This window comes from Ylistrum balloti, unplaced genomic scaffold, assembly GCF_031769215.1.
Source record: "Ylistrum balloti isolate Yb309-2 unplaced genomic scaffold, AGI_CSIRO_Ybal_v1 Utg369642, whole genome shotgun sequence".
Lineage (NCBI taxonomy): Eukaryota > Metazoa > Mollusca > Bivalvia > Pectinida > Pectinidae > Ylistrum > Ylistrum balloti.
In genome coordinates, this window is record NW_026781902.1 from 776,681 (window position 1) to 791,954 (window position 15,274).

Below are 15,274 nucleotides of genomic sequence, written 5' to 3' on the forward strand. Positions count from 1 at the left end.
CTTCTTGTTTGGATATTTTGTAAATCTTGATTTTTTGTAAGAGTTATAAAAGTATTTTTTTCATGTACAGGTTTCTCCATAGACAAGTGGCGTCTAGACAACTCCGTAGAAGTGGACAAGGCCCTTGACCAATACCAGATTGCCAGGCTCCTAAGGGAACTGGAAGTCTCTACCTATTTCTATGACAATGAGTGTTCCTTTGCCACTGGAGTATTTGTTGGTGCAATTGATGGATGGCATAATGGTATTATAATTTCACAAATGAACAGAGTTCAACATTTTGAATGTTCACAGTGTGATTTTGAAAATTCTGTCTTTTTTATATCAGGCAATTTCAACCAACCAAATGAATCTGAATTTTTTTTGCTGTCGTAGAATGTCCTAGTGTCCAGACTCCAATTCAGGATGATGCTACATGCTACTTGTCGTCTGACTGTACTCACATGGAGTGTTGTATGACAGATTCCACCATCAACAGAAACATCCACTCGTATGTTAGCCTTGATCCCTGTGCCAATCAACTACACATTGGTATAGAGAAGCTGTCCTTCAATGTGTCCCTATATGACTACAACTGGGGTAGGTCTGGCTTGTGTTTTATATATCGTTCTGGACTACAACTTCTATAGGGGAGATAACTCTTGTTCTGTATAAGTCTTGTTACCTGATGTGTCCTTCTTAATGAATTTCAAATTTTTCAAAGCTATAGAAAATCCATTTTATATTTCAATTATATTTTTTAAATGAAATATTTGAAAAATATTGAAGGACATTTTGAGGTTATCAATTTTTTTTTTTATACCCCTACTTAGTAAAAGGGGATATGGTAATCAGTCAATTGTCAGATTCGACTACTTGTCATGTTTATGTACTGGATATCTAATCAAACTGTGGACAGATCAGAAATAAAACAGTCAGTCAATATGTGGGAGGTGTAGGGGCTGCTTCATTTTGTTTTTATTGCTGGCTTTATGTGTGCTTTTTTTTTTTTTTTTTTTGGCAAAACTGAATGATTTGTTAATGTTGCATATTCTCGCATGCTTTTATTTTCCTGAAATCTTTGACTTGACAGAGAAACTATATGGTTTTATATTGAATTTGAATTATTTTCTTTATTAGGTCACCTTGAGGAGCTGGATATCGGGGGAGTTTTCAGGATAGGGTGAGTAAGTTAGGTATCAGAGGATTTTGCAAGACTGCGGTAGGTGCAGTTGGATTTCAGGGGTGTTTTCAGGACTGGGTAGGTAAGGTACCCATTTAAAAAAATTGTTTAAAAAATGTAAATCATTAATGATAAATTGAAATATGGAGTGCAGTCATTTGTGAATATGGAAGGTTTAAATGTATTAAGTTCCAAATACCTGTTTGTTTTGTAGTGTGACTATAGAAGATCTGACCCACGAGGACCTGTATGTAGTGAGTGTCCTTCTGAGTCTGTGTTGGGACAGCGGGGCACCATGTGAGAAAGTTGTAACTGTCTTTGACAACACACAGCTCCACAAAACTCCATGTGTATGGGCCAGGGATTTCCCTGTGGCAGGTGAGTCAGGGTCACAATTCTGTATCCATGGTACAACATTTTTAATGCCAACCTCTTCAAAATTCATTTTGTAGTTTTTTTCAAAATTTATATGCAAATATTGGAAATTTTCAGGTTTGGTCGTCCGTACTTACAGTGAACTGCAACAGACCATGAAAGAAGAGTGCAGTCCTTTGTATTAAGAAAATCTCTATCGTTGTAGATACTTGTAAAATGATATATGGCATTTGGATTCTATAGTTTGTATTTTCTTTGCAGGGTTCTCTCTAACCCAATGGTTTAGTGACACAGGAAACACACCTGTGTCTACATTGACTGGAGATGCACTTGTGGACCTGATGGAAGCTCTAGACCTATTCCCGTACTTAAAAGATGACGAGTGTAACATCTCAGCAGCGCCCTACTTTCCTCAGGACAGCTTCGGATGGAACATCAGTATGTTTATTATCTTAGCTATTCCACAGGTTTGAAGACATAATTCTTGGAACACAATGCCTGGGCAGCACTTGTTTCAGGAGGAGATCTTTGAAATTCATTTAAGAAATTTTGGATTTAGTCATCTTTGAATATAAAATTTCTAGTGTGGTATAAAGAGATAATTGTTTGGTAAATTGGAGAGGCCAATTAATATTGATAACAACTACATGTGTTGGATATTTTGTGTTGTTTAACAAATACATTTGTGACATTTATTCTGAAACGGAATGCAATTTCATTAGAATAATTTTCCTGTTGTAGTACTAGCTGAAAAGACCATATATTTTTAAACTCTGTACATTTGTCTATCGGTCAATTGAGTTTTTAGGATTATAAATTTACTCATAAGGCACCCCTACCATTGTTTAAGTTCGTGAAACACTTATTTGACTTTGGATGGTGACATGTCTCATATTGAAATCTTATCTCATTTTTACTCTATACAGAGTTATGGACATTTCTTCAATGTCCATCGTTTTGTCCAAGGTATTTCTGGAGTAATATTGTTTTTTCGTAATTTCCAGCTTTTTTGTATCTTAACAATGGATTGTTTGTGATTCGTTTGCCTTGTTGAATGTTTAGGTTGCAGTCATCCCATGGCAGTGCCAGACTTACATGATGATGTGTACTGTAATATTGGAGATACCTGTGGATCTGTGGACTGTTGTGTAATGTTATCAACATTAGGACGTTTCGTACAAACTTACGTCTTTATAGACCCTTGTACTTACGACCTCACAGTGAGAATTGAGAAGTACGGCTTCACCACCTCCTTACATGACTATACCTGGAGGACAACACGCTATCTTTACCTCAATGGGGTCATCCGTCTTGAGTGAGTGATATATTAATTAAAGACTATCATTCCATTAATGTTCTTACCACAAACTTCTAATTCTGACGGTCTTTAGATAATTGAGACATATTTCACATGTTTATATAAAATTATGGCAGCACATAGATGATTTTAATAACCACTTCCTCATTAGATTAATGATTTATACAAACTTAAATTAATTAGCATAAGTTATTTCTATCCTGTCAAGCACATTTCACAAATTGAATAATTTAATGGTAATCCTGATATGTAAGGTTCTCCTTAATTGTCCACCTTCATCAAATGAAATTGGATGAAGTTTTTTAAACAGAAAAAGCCTTAGTTGGAATTCTGAACTGCTAAAAAGGCAAATGAGGTCTGTTTAGCACATAAGTTTTATCATTGTTACAAGAAAATTATTAAAAGTGTTTTGTTTGGAAATTTCAGGTTTTCAATAGATGACCTGTATTACCAGAATCAGTTTCTGCTCAGTCTGTACTTGAGTGTGTGTTTTGAATCAGCTGGATCCTGTTTGATTGATCGCTCTCCAATACTTGAAAACACACTTTTAGACCGTCCTCCTTGTAACTGGGAATCTGCCCTTTACCTGAATGATCCAGGTTTGTTGAATTAATTTTCCTGAAGTAATTAAAACAATTTAACAAACTGTAACTTAGACATTGGACATTAAATTTTTTGTTTATCATTCTAGTTAAAAAAACATCTACTTTATTTGCATAATATTCTTAATTTTTATGGTCAGTATAATTTACTTAATACTCTTAAATATTTATAGTCAGTATTTTGAAAAACTGCAAAGATTGTGAACTTATGAGGTGCAAGGAAATTACTGGTGATTTTTAAATCAATATTTAGATCAGTATTTTGTTGGGTGAAATTTGAAATATTTAACTGATAACCACTATAAATATGATAAAATCCAATTTAGTTTTCGTAAATATTCCTTATTTTACTTTGTGTCCAGACTTCGACATCACAGATTGGAGAACCAAATATGGGTTTACAAACTATGATGAACCACTACCCCTATATGCCCAATCACAGCTAATGAATACATTTGGATTGTCTCGGTATATGAAGGAGACCTCATGCTCCAGAAATCTGGCTCCGTTCGATTCTGCCTATTATGGATGGGTTAGAGGTGAGTGATTGGTCACCATCAATCATGGTTGAGGCTTCACATTGTAGGTGAATTACCCTGTTTAATACTAAAACTGTACACATCACTAATGAAAAATTCATATACTGTGGGAATGTAAACTTAAGGAAAAAATAGAAAGGTATTTGCTTTCAGATTAAAAAGAATTAGCAAACAATACAACTAGATAATTAAAAAAAAAATCTCAACTTTTCTCATTCATGTCTTTAACATTTTGAGGCTAAGACTTAAGCTGATATGAATATGAAAATAATAATGAAATTGTTTTAATAATTTGTTGTCTAGAGTGCTTGTCACCGGTTCAAATGTCATCATTATTTGGCGAGACCGTATGTGTTTTGGATGCTGAGTGTACTGGAATCTCTTGTTGTGTCTACGTACCTGACCTATCCAAGTCCTTTAACTTCTTCATGAAGATTGAATCCTGTAACTACAAGTTCAGCATCGGCGTGGAAAATCTCTCGGACAATATCACCACATTCAACTTTGACTTTGGTATATTGAACTTGCTGCTTTTGTTTTTAATTTGACACTTTTTTTAATATGGTTTGTCAATATCATGCAGAAATATGCAAAAAAATCATAATTATTCTTCATTGAATTTGTCTTCATTTGAGCATTTTTCCTTTGCATTTTGTTAGAAGTTAATTTTTCTCTGCTTTCAGGTGAAGTTAAACAGTTTAACTTTGGAAGAGTTTTACGTATTGAGTAAGTTTGTTTTCTTAGTATACTTTTTGTTTATGATAGCTTTCCTTTGAACATGCATTTTAATCTAAAGAATTTTTTAATAGTAATGTATACATGTATAAGAATATAACTTTCCAGGGTGAAAATTGTCTTAAAATTTGTCTTGATAAAGCCTCATCCTTAGAGATGAAACTAGTCAGCAATAATAAATTACCTACCAATTAGTGATGCTTGGGTATGTTATGATTGAATCTATTTTTATTAATTTTGATATTTTACTTTATCGCCCGGCATTCCTCCTGGAATCAATACCTAATGCACAGCACCCCACTGATCAACCCTCACACCTGGTACTAACTTGGCTCTATTTTTAGTTTTGTTTAGATTATTTACTTTACTTTTCTGGTTGAATGGTTTGACGGAATCAGGTCGCTGTTAAGATCTGAAATAGATTGGATTTCTTGTGTCTGCAAACTCTGATTTTCTTCAACACACTTCCCACTGGTTCCTCCAGGAACTCGGATTCACTTCCACACACTTCCCACTGGTTCCTCCAGGAACTCTGGTTCTTCCAGGAACTCTGATTTACTTCCACACACTTCCTACTGGTTCTTCCAGGAACTATGATTTTCTTCAACACATTTCCTACTGGTTCCTCCAGGAACTCTGATTTACTTCCACACACTTCCCATTGGTTCCTTCAGGAACTCCAGTTTTCTTCCTCATGATTCCTCATGGTTTCCATAAGGGCACACAAGAATGTTTGGAAATTAACAAAGCTTTCACATGTTTTCCTTTTATACTTCACAGCTATATCCTTGACAACTTGGAGGGAGCCAATGACTACCTTATCAGTCTCAATATTAGTGTATGTCTAGGAGGTAATGCAACTTGTAACTACGAAGAACAAATCCTTGACAACGTCAGGCTGCCAAAATCAACATCTTGTGTCTATGACGACGGGTTTGCCATCAATGGTAAGTATTGACCCTGAATATGTGACATTGGGTCACCATCACTGATATGTATTTAGAAATACCCCGTATCTATGACAATTGGTCACTGTCATTTACTTGTATTAATAACGTCCTGCATCTGTGACAAGAGGTCACCATCACTGATATATGTTTAGAATGACCCTGTATATATGACAATGGGTCACTGTCATTTACTTGTATTAATAACGTCCTGTATCTGTGACAAGAGGTCACCACCACTGATATATGTTGAGAACCATTGTATCTATGACAATGGGTTACCATCACTGATACATGTTGATAATGACCCTGTATTTGTGACAATGGGTTACCATCACTGATACATGTTGGTAATGACCCTGTATTTGTGACCAGGGGTTACCATCACTGATACATGTTGATAATGACCCTGTATTTGTGACCAGGGGTTACCATCACTGATACATGTTGATAATGACCCTGTATCTGTGACCAGGGGTTACCGTTAGTGATATGAGTTGATCCTAACAGAATTTTATTGGGTCAGCTAAGCCAAATTGATAGGAAAATATACATGTTTTCATCACGTAAGTGTCATTCTGTCAGCTTTTGATTTTCTTATCTCCTGAAAAAACAGTGGGAGGATTTCAACTATATTTCATTCTGAATTGAAGTAGTATTGTAGAAATGATGGACTACAGCCTTAAATACATACCCAAGAGGATGTAGCCTTTTATAGAAACCCAGAAAGAGGCAATAACTTTAATAAAAAGACATTCAAAAAAGAGGCTTTGGCCTTAAGTAGGTGTCCAAAAAAAGGCTGTGATGATATGTCTCCCAAAATGAAGAATTTTAATCAAGTAATGCTAAAGCCTACTATTCTATAGAGTTTCAGCCATAAAAACTAAATTATAAGATTTTTTTATGTCACCTGTGTAATTATGTGACACTACATCTGGTATTTTTTTCTTATATTTGCAGACTTCTCCTTGAATTCTTATCTGACGGATAAGGGTATTTCTACCGGAACACCTCTGGAGGATTATGTTTTGGCCCAACTATTGAAAGACATGAAAGTTTCCCCGTATGTGGATACGGTGCAGTGTGACCCCACAAGTGGTCAATATGCTCTTAAAGATTCTGATGGATGGGTACGAGGTAAGCTTAAAGTTGGAGAGAAATTGACTACAGATTCACATCAAAGTAGATTTCATCATATCCTTACATGGTGGTCTTCAATTTGAATATTATGTGTTAAATCAAATTAAAATATTTATTTTGGCACGTTAAGACATTATTCATACAAATAAAAGTTCAAAGCACTGGATTTACTATTGATAAGTTTCAAAACATTAAGACAATCGGGTAGAGATTATCTTTTAGCTTTATTGGATACATGTAAGATTAGTAAGCCAGGGGATCTAGGTTCAATTTCTAAAGAATTTTATTGAAATAAGTGACGACTTATTTAACATTGGCCCCAATTGTGAAATCAAGAAGTATTAATGAAAATACCATGAGTTTCTTTCATATGCATCACTGTTAACCCTAGAAAGTTTGATGAGTTCTCCTAATGGGGAATATGTGACCTTGGTAAATAAAGATAGCAGAGAAGATGCCAACATGTCAATAGAATCATAATATAAATGCAATAAAACTAGGTGAAAATATGAACAAAAGAAAGATAAACCAGAGACTTCTGAAAAATTACAAAAGATAATAAGACAAGGTGTTCTGGGAGAGGAAGCATCTTCTGCTTCACTGAGCACACCATACTAAGCATAAGGTATGTACTGCTTATCTAGAGAAAATAGCAAGAGTTGATTGCTTAAGCATAAGTCAGATATCCTTGCTTTAATCTAGCATGGAGGCATTGAAATATATATTGTATATGTGTTGTAGACTGTGGCCTCTCCACTGCTGTATCCTCGCTGCACTCACACATGAGCTGCCGACTCCAATCAGACTGTACATCATTTGATTGCTGTATGAATGTCAGCAAGATCAACCGCAACTTTGCTGCTTCAGTGGAAATCAACTCGTGTGAATCCAAACTCAGCATCAATATAGACCGTTACTACAAGAATGTCACACTCTTCGACTATCCATTTGGTTTGTTGGATTTTTTCTGCTAAAGTATTGTTTTGATTATTAATTTAGATTTTCAATTTGTAATATCAAATATTTTGTTAACTTTGTGATGTTTTCAGTGTAAAAGTAGTTGCCTTAAATGATAATAATGCCAATAGCACTCGTAATTTTACTTCAGACAGGCTAATGATAAACAACAATAGGTAATTGATTTGCCTTTTTCACTTAAGTAAATGTTTAATTCAGAACTTTATTAATTTTTAAGTGTTGAAATATTTTTCTTTACCTTTGCAGGTGCATGGGATCACTTTTATTTGAAAGGTTTTATCAGAATTGAGTAAGTATAATTATGTTGTTTTGGCATGTAGTGGATTAATACTACAAACATTACTTCCACTTCCATTAGTATCCTTAATGACAGTGTGAGTAGTTAGCAGAATGTCTGTAATGGGCCATATTACAATAAGAGATTGTTATGTCAGAGTTACTGAAAATACACAAGAACAATATTATCACCTTTCCTCCATGGTTTAATTGCGACATTGATTCAATTTGTATTATTTTCACATTTACTTTAGAAGTGTTTGATACATATGTATTTTGCATTTTTGTCTTTTTGATATTTGGTGTTTATTTTGTAAAATGATTATCTCCCTTGTAACTGTATTTATTATTCAATAAGCCCAGGACGTCATCACATAGTGCAACAATATAACATATTCTGCTAATAGCAGAAGATGGTGGGCTTATTACCAGGTATTAGCATTTTGTTACATAAAAACAATTTGATTTAGACATAATTATTTCACTTTGTAAACTCCACAGCTTTGTACTCTATGACCTGGTTCAAGACAGAAAGTATCTAATAGACTTGAACATCAGTGCTTGTCTAGAAACATCCCAGCCCTGCGAGTTTGTTACCCAAATATTCAAGGACACAGCTCTCTACAAGAAGCCTTGTCAGTGGTACACTGGCTTTCTTAATCCCGGTAAATCTTCACTTGGTTTTGTTTTTATCAAATACATTCATGCATTCGAACATTTTAGTGTTATACAGTGTAGTTTCTACTGATAGATGTTTCAACTGACTGTTTATATTATGAATATGTTAGTCATTCATGAAGTCTTTGTATATTTTTTCAAATACTCACTCTAGTTAATTGTTGTTTGAGCAATGGATATTTCTGCTGATCTCTCTGTAACATTTATATGTATTTTCTTGGCCTGTGCATAACATAATATAATTATAGTCCTTATTGTTAAAATATTCTTTTGAAAAATAAGGTGAATACAAAAGACTGGGTTTGGATTTGATCTTGTTTCAGATTTCTCTCTGATCAGCTGGGCCAATACTAAAGGACAAGACCTGGCACACCCACTGTCAGAACTATACATATCCTTACTGAAAGAAGAGCTTGGAATAGCAGTTTACCTGCTGGAGGATGTTTGTGATCTCAGTTTGGAGCCTTACTCACCACACACAGATGGTTGGAAGGATGGTAAGAATGGTTTGATCAACTGTTATAGAATACTCACCATGACATTTGACCTTTAACCTTCCATATTTCACACATGTGTATATTGACATTTATTATTACTTCCTCCTAATATTTTGACATTTAGCCTTTTGCATTTACAAAAATTGGTGTAGGCTACTAGTAAGCACTACCATGCAATGATGTCTATCATTTTTTGTTTGGCCTTTGACCTTTTATATCTGTAGAATGTGGTGTGGACTACAAGACAACACTGCCGTCCAGTGATATCCATTGTTATCTGTCATCTTCATGTGGAACTGTGGACTGCTGCACAGAGGTGGCTCAACTGGACACAGCAATACGGACAGCGGTTACTCTTGACCCATGTAACTTCACTCTGACAGTTACCATTGAGAAACTCACCTTCACCATTGCCTTGTTTAAGTACAATTGGGGTATGTAATAGAAAATCTACCACAGGACCTTCATCCTGGTACAAATTACTGTTTTTTCTTCTATAAGACATTATAAACTATTAGCACAATGATATGAAATGATGTTTGTATATATTTGTTTGTGTGATGATCATATTATAAAAGTAATGTCTGAAAAATTGAGAATGAAACATGTTTAGTTCATTGTTGCTTTACATCCCTAGTAACAAACATGTACAGAACTGACAGAATATACACTTTGTATATAGATATCAGTGCTGTGTCTGTGGGTTGATGATTGTTATTATTTTCTTTTTTTTTAATTTCAATTTCCAATTCTACAGACCCGGAGGTCCACTTAAAGAATGGATAACAAATATAACACAGGAATAAATATCACAGTCACCTGAAACATAGAACTATTAAATGTACAAAATATGGAACTGACGGTAAAAGGCATTCATGAGTCATGCTTTAAATGCGGTGAGAGACAAATGAAACATATCATAGTCTGAAACAAGACCAAGAGAGTTAAAATTTGACTGAGTTCTGTTTAAAACACTCCTCAGTCAAATTTCAACTCTCTTGGTCTTGTTTAATATTGATGGGTTATGAAATGTAAACTTTATTTTACAACCATTGTGAAACAGGCTATCAGCTTATATAAATCAATCGTAAAAGAAAATGCATTGCCACTGTGCCACTGGAGTCTGGTGGTGTGACTTGAGACCTTGTATATTTACACCTGTTTCTTGTTTATCTCAGGAACTAATCAGACCATGGATCTGTATGGAGTTTTCAGGCTTGAGTATGTATAAACTTGTTTTTTTTTTTTTTTTTTGTCATTCTTGGGTTTCCTTACACATTTTGTTCAAGATTTCCCCCTAACTAAGTAGAACACTGCATGAATCAGCGTTTCATAGCCTGAGGCTTGACATTGGAGACTAATTAAAATTGAACTTGGTTTTGTATAGATTCATTATCTATGAACATTTCTAAATTTAAAACAGAAGATAGTATTAAGAAATACGGTATATAAGGTTTGATTTTTATTTTGATAAACAAAGCGATTAATATTGATGGCAGCGGTTAAAAAAAGAACAGCACGATGTTTTCAGATATGTCTTTAAAATAATGTAAGAGAGTTTGAAGAGTGGTTCTCAAATGTGTATTTTTCTCATGTGTTGTACAGTTTCAATATAGACAATTTGTATGAAGAGAAAGCCTACCTGATCAGCCTGAATCTGAGTCTATGTTACGAGGCTGGACAGTCGTGTGATGTCGTCATCCCGATCATGGTCAATAATCTGCTTAGGAAACAAACTTGTGACTGGGGCACAGAATACAGGATTGATGGTAAGATACTGGAGAACAAGGGATGAGGGCATATAGTGTTTCTAATCTCCATCATGTTCAGCACCAATCAGAATCTATGATATATCTTTAGAGCCTCTTAGATTTGGTTTATGTATCCCCATTTTAAACTTGCACATGATATTAAGTTCTACACCCAATATGTTTAAATAGTCATCAAGTCAAGGTTAAAAGGTCAAAGAACAGCGTCAGCAAATCCGTCAGATATTGCTACTTCTGTACATAGAAGCAAGGGAATTCTTATCTTGTAGACATTTTCTACTGTAAGTCTTTTGTGTTCTGTTTAGGTTTCTCTGTGTTTTCCTGGCTGTCTGACAGAAGTGCCCTGCAGCTAATACATCAGGATTGGACATCAGGATAAATCTTTGTTGTAGGCTTGCCTGTGTTAGCTATCATATATTTGAGATAAATCTTTGTTGTAGGCTGTGCCTGTGTTAGTGATGATTTGAGATATAGGCTGTGCCTGTGTTAGTGATGATTTGAGATAAATCTTTGTTGTAGGCTGTGCCTGTGTTAGTGATGATTTGAGATAAATCTTTGTTGTAGACTGTGCTTGTATTAGGTATGATTTGAGATAAATTTTTGTTGTAGGCTGTGCCTCGGTTAGTGATGATTTGAGATAAATCTTTGTTGTAGGCTGTGCTTGTATTAGTGATGATTTGAGATAAATCTTTGTTGTAGGCTGTGCTTGTGTTAGGGATGACTTGAGATAAATCTTTGTTGTAGGCTGTGCCTGTGTTAGCTATGATTTGAGATAAATCTTTGTTGTAGGCTGTGCTTGTGTTAGGGATGACTTGAGATAAATCTTTGTTGTAGGCTGTGCCTGTGTTAGTGATGATTTGAGATAAATCTTTGTTGTAGGCTGTGCCTGTGTTAGTGATGATTTGAGATAAATCTTTGTTGTAGGCTGTGCCTGTGTTAGTGATGATTTGAGATAAATCTTTGTTGTAGGCTGTGCCTGTGTTAGCTATGATTTGAGATAAATCTTTGTTGTAGGCTGTGCCTGTGTTAGCTATGATTTGAGATAAATCTTTGTTGTAGGCTGTGCCTGTGTTAGTGATGATTTGAGATAAATCTTTGTTGTAGGCTGTGTCTGTGTTAGTGATGATTTGAGATAAATCTTTGTTGTAGGCTGTGTCTGTGTTAGTGATGATTTGAGATAAATCTTTGTTGTAGGCTGTGTCTGTGTTAGTGATGATTTGAGATAAATCTTTGTTGTAGGCTGTGCCTGTGTTAGTGATGATTTGAGATAAATCTTTGTTGTAGGCTGTGTTTGTATTAGGTATGACTTGAGATAAATCTTTGTTGTAGACTGTGCCTCGGTTAGTGATGATTTGAGATAAATCTTTGTTGTAGGCTGTGCCTGTGTTAGTGATGATTTGAGATAAATCTTTGTTGTAGGCTGTGCCTGTGTTAGTGATGATTTGAGATAAATCTTTGTTGTAGGCTGTGCTTGTGTTAGGGATGACTTGAGATAAATCTTTGTTGTAGGCTGTGCCTGTGTTAGTGATGATTTGAGATAAATCTTTGTTGTAGGCTGTGCCTGTGTTAGCTATGATTTGAGATAAATCTTTGTTGTAGGCTGTGTTTGTATTAGGTATGATTTGAGATAAATCTTTGTTGTAGGCTGTGCCTGTGTTAGGGATGATTTGAGATAAATCTTTGTTGTAGGCTGTGCCTCGGTTAGTGATGATTTGAGATAAATCTTTGTTGTAGGCTGTTTGTTAGTGATGATTTGAGATAAATCTTTGTTGTAGGCTGTGCCTCGGTTAGTGATGATTTGAGATAAATCTTTGTTGTAGGCTGTGCTTGTGTTAGGGATGACTTGAGATAAATCTTTGTTGTAGGCTGTGCCTGTGTTAGTGATGATTTGAGATAAGTCTTTGTTGTAGGCTGTGCTTGTATTAGTGATGATTTGAGATAAGTCTTTATTGTAGGCTGTGCTTGTATTAGTGATGATTTGAGATAAATCTTTGTTGTAGGCTGTGCTTGTGTTAGGGATGACTTGAGATAAATCTTTGTTGTAGGCTGTGCCTGTGTTAGTGATGATTTGAGATAAATCTTTGTTGTAGGCTGTGCCTGTGTTAGTGATGATTTGAGATAAATCTTTGTTGTAGACTGTGCTTGTATTAGGTATGATTTGAGATAAATCTTTGTTGTAGGCTGTGCCTCGGTTAGTGATGATTTGAGATAAATCTTTGTTGTAGGCTGTGCTTGTGTTAGGGATGACTTGAGATAAATCTTTGTTGTAGGCTGTGCCTGTGTTAGCTATGATTTGAGATAAATCTTTGTTGTAGGCTGTGCCTGTGTTAGTGATGATTTGAGATAAATCTTTGTTGTAGGCTGTGCTTGTATTAGGTATGACTTGAGATAAATCTTTGTTGTAGACTGTGCCTCGGTTAGTGATGATTTGAGATAAATCTTTGTTGTAGGCTGTGCCTGTGTTAGTGATGATTTGAGATAAATCTTTGTTGTAGACTGTGCTTGTATTAGGTATGATTTGAGATAAATCTTTGTTGTAGGCTGTGCCTGTGTTAGCTATGATTTGAGATAAATCTTTGTTGTAGGTGGAGGTGGACTTCATACACAGACGCTTCAGTACCTACATTAACCTGGATCCTTGTGAGTCACGTCTCAGCATTGGTATAGAGAACGTTATGTACAACACTACACTGTCTAGTGACATCCTTGGTAAGTTTAACTTAAATCTTTCTCCCACATTGAGTAATATCACAATTAGAGCTTGTACAAAGTTATTTAATCGGAATCCAATGAATTATATAGTATTGAATCATGATTTAAAACGTCTTATATTGATTTTCTCCGACATTCTCCTTCCATTTACATTAACAGCTAAATATTTGACATGCATGTTTCGAAAAAGGTTTTCTTTTGACATTGAAAAAATTACAAGATGAATGCCCACAGTTTGTAAATTTCCTAAATTCAGTGATATATACCCATCATTTCTTTATCCTACAGGAACAGTGCAGAACTTCTGGATGGAAGGGATCATCAGAATTGAGTAAGTATGAGAGTTTAGTCAAGGATCTAGATTCACTCACAGAAAATCTGACCACTATTGTTCATTTTGAAAGTATAACCTTTCATGCATAAATCCTAACCGACTAAAGTTAATATAGACTGAATATATTTTAGTTAACCAGGAAGGAGAATTTCATTTTTTAAAGAAAACACAAATTTGGTATATGTAGCCATTCAAAATGTGAACAGATCAAGCCACTTCAAGTCTACTGAGAGTTGAATAAGAATCCCAGTTACTTTATTTCCAAGAATTTTCTTGTTGTGTTCACAATTTGTGGTTTTATTGTACGATATATGTACACTGTTCTGTGTTTGAGTAGGAAAGTATTTGTCTGTTGTGTGTCTGATGATAATTGTCATACTTGTTGCCAGTTATATCATTGAGGATCTTTACGACAATGAGAGAATGTACCTAATGAACATGAACATCAGTAACTGTTGGGAAACAGCCTCCCCACAATGTTCTGACATTCACGTCGTGTTCAAGAATACCTTGCTTCCCAAACCCATCTGTCTGTGGAACCAGAACTTCTTTAACCCAAGTAAGTCACGTCAAATGATAAGTCATAACTAACAAAATGATATTGATGAATTTGAGAATTTCAAGAATGGACTAAAATTGTGGGAAAATGTTTTTTTACCTTAAAAACAAAACGAAGACAACGAAAGACTACTTTCTAATTTTATTGAAAAAAACATCTGCTTGGCCGCAAGTTTTTGATAAAACCTTAGAAAACAACATTTTCTATCAACTTATAGTATATGGTATATTTCAAATTTCTCTAAAGTCACATCGATCTTAAGCAAGTAAAAAAACAGACTTTACTTTTAAGTATTTCATTTCCCCATCATCATGCTTTTGACATGACCTAACTTTATATTTTCCATAGGTTTCTCCCTCAATAACTGGCTGGCTGAAAACCAATACACCATGTCGCGGCCAGTAGCCCCACATGTGTCGGCTCATCTACTTGACCATCTAGGGCTGTCGGGACATCTTCTGTGGCCCACCTGTGACCGGACAGACAACATCTACCAGTCATCAGATGGGACAGGCTGGTTTAAATGTAAGTCTGTCTTAAGTCTGTGTAAAATCTTCAAAGGCTGGAACCTCTACAAAACTTTTTTAGGTCATCTGACTCAAATGGTCCAGACAACCTATTGCTATCATGCATTTTCCCTCGCCCTCTGTAAA

General features: G+C 35.1%; 1 protein-coding gene across 1 annotated transcript in view; it reads left to right on the forward strand.

Moving 5' to 3' along the window:
• LOC132554742 (uncharacterized) overlaps window positions 1–15,274 on the forward strand; it is a 182,423-nt gene that overhangs the window by 99,953 nt on the left and 67,196 nt on the right. The window contains exons 108-131 of the mRNA XM_060219054.1: window positions 71–244; window positions 376–579; window positions 1,120–1,162; window positions 1,377–1,540; window positions 1,799–1,975; window positions 2,600–2,852; window positions 3,282–3,454; window positions 3,820–3,996; window positions 4,300–4,509; window positions 4,680–4,722; window positions 5,512–5,678; window positions 6,639–6,815; window positions 7,560–7,769; window positions 8,043–8,085; window positions 8,574–8,737; window positions 9,074–9,247; window positions 9,472–9,681; window positions 10,426–10,468; window positions 10,853–11,016; window positions 11,626–11,636; window positions 13,602–13,725; window positions 14,017–14,059; window positions 14,452–14,621; window positions 14,970–15,146. Of these exons, the coding sequence (XP_060075037.1) occupies window positions 71–244; window positions 376–579; window positions 1,120–1,162; window positions 1,377–1,540; window positions 1,799–1,975; window positions 2,600–2,852; window positions 3,282–3,454; window positions 3,820–3,996; window positions 4,300–4,509; window positions 4,680–4,722; window positions 5,512–5,678; window positions 6,639–6,815; window positions 7,560–7,769; window positions 8,043–8,085; window positions 8,574–8,737; window positions 9,074–9,247; window positions 9,472–9,681; window positions 10,426–10,468; window positions 10,853–11,016; window positions 11,626–11,636; window positions 13,602–13,725; window positions 14,017–14,059; window positions 14,452–14,621; window positions 14,970–15,146 (3,495 nt within the window). The remainder of the gene's footprint in view (window positions 1–70; window positions 245–375; window positions 580–1,119; window positions 1,163–1,376; window positions 1,541–1,798; window positions 1,976–2,599; window positions 2,853–3,281; window positions 3,455–3,819; window positions 3,997–4,299; window positions 4,510–4,679; window positions 4,723–5,511; window positions 5,679–6,638; window positions 6,816–7,559; window positions 7,770–8,042; window positions 8,086–8,573; window positions 8,738–9,073; window positions 9,248–9,471; window positions 9,682–10,425; window positions 10,469–10,852; window positions 11,017–11,625; window positions 11,637–13,601; window positions 13,726–14,016; window positions 14,060–14,451; window positions 14,622–14,969; window positions 15,147–15,274) is intronic.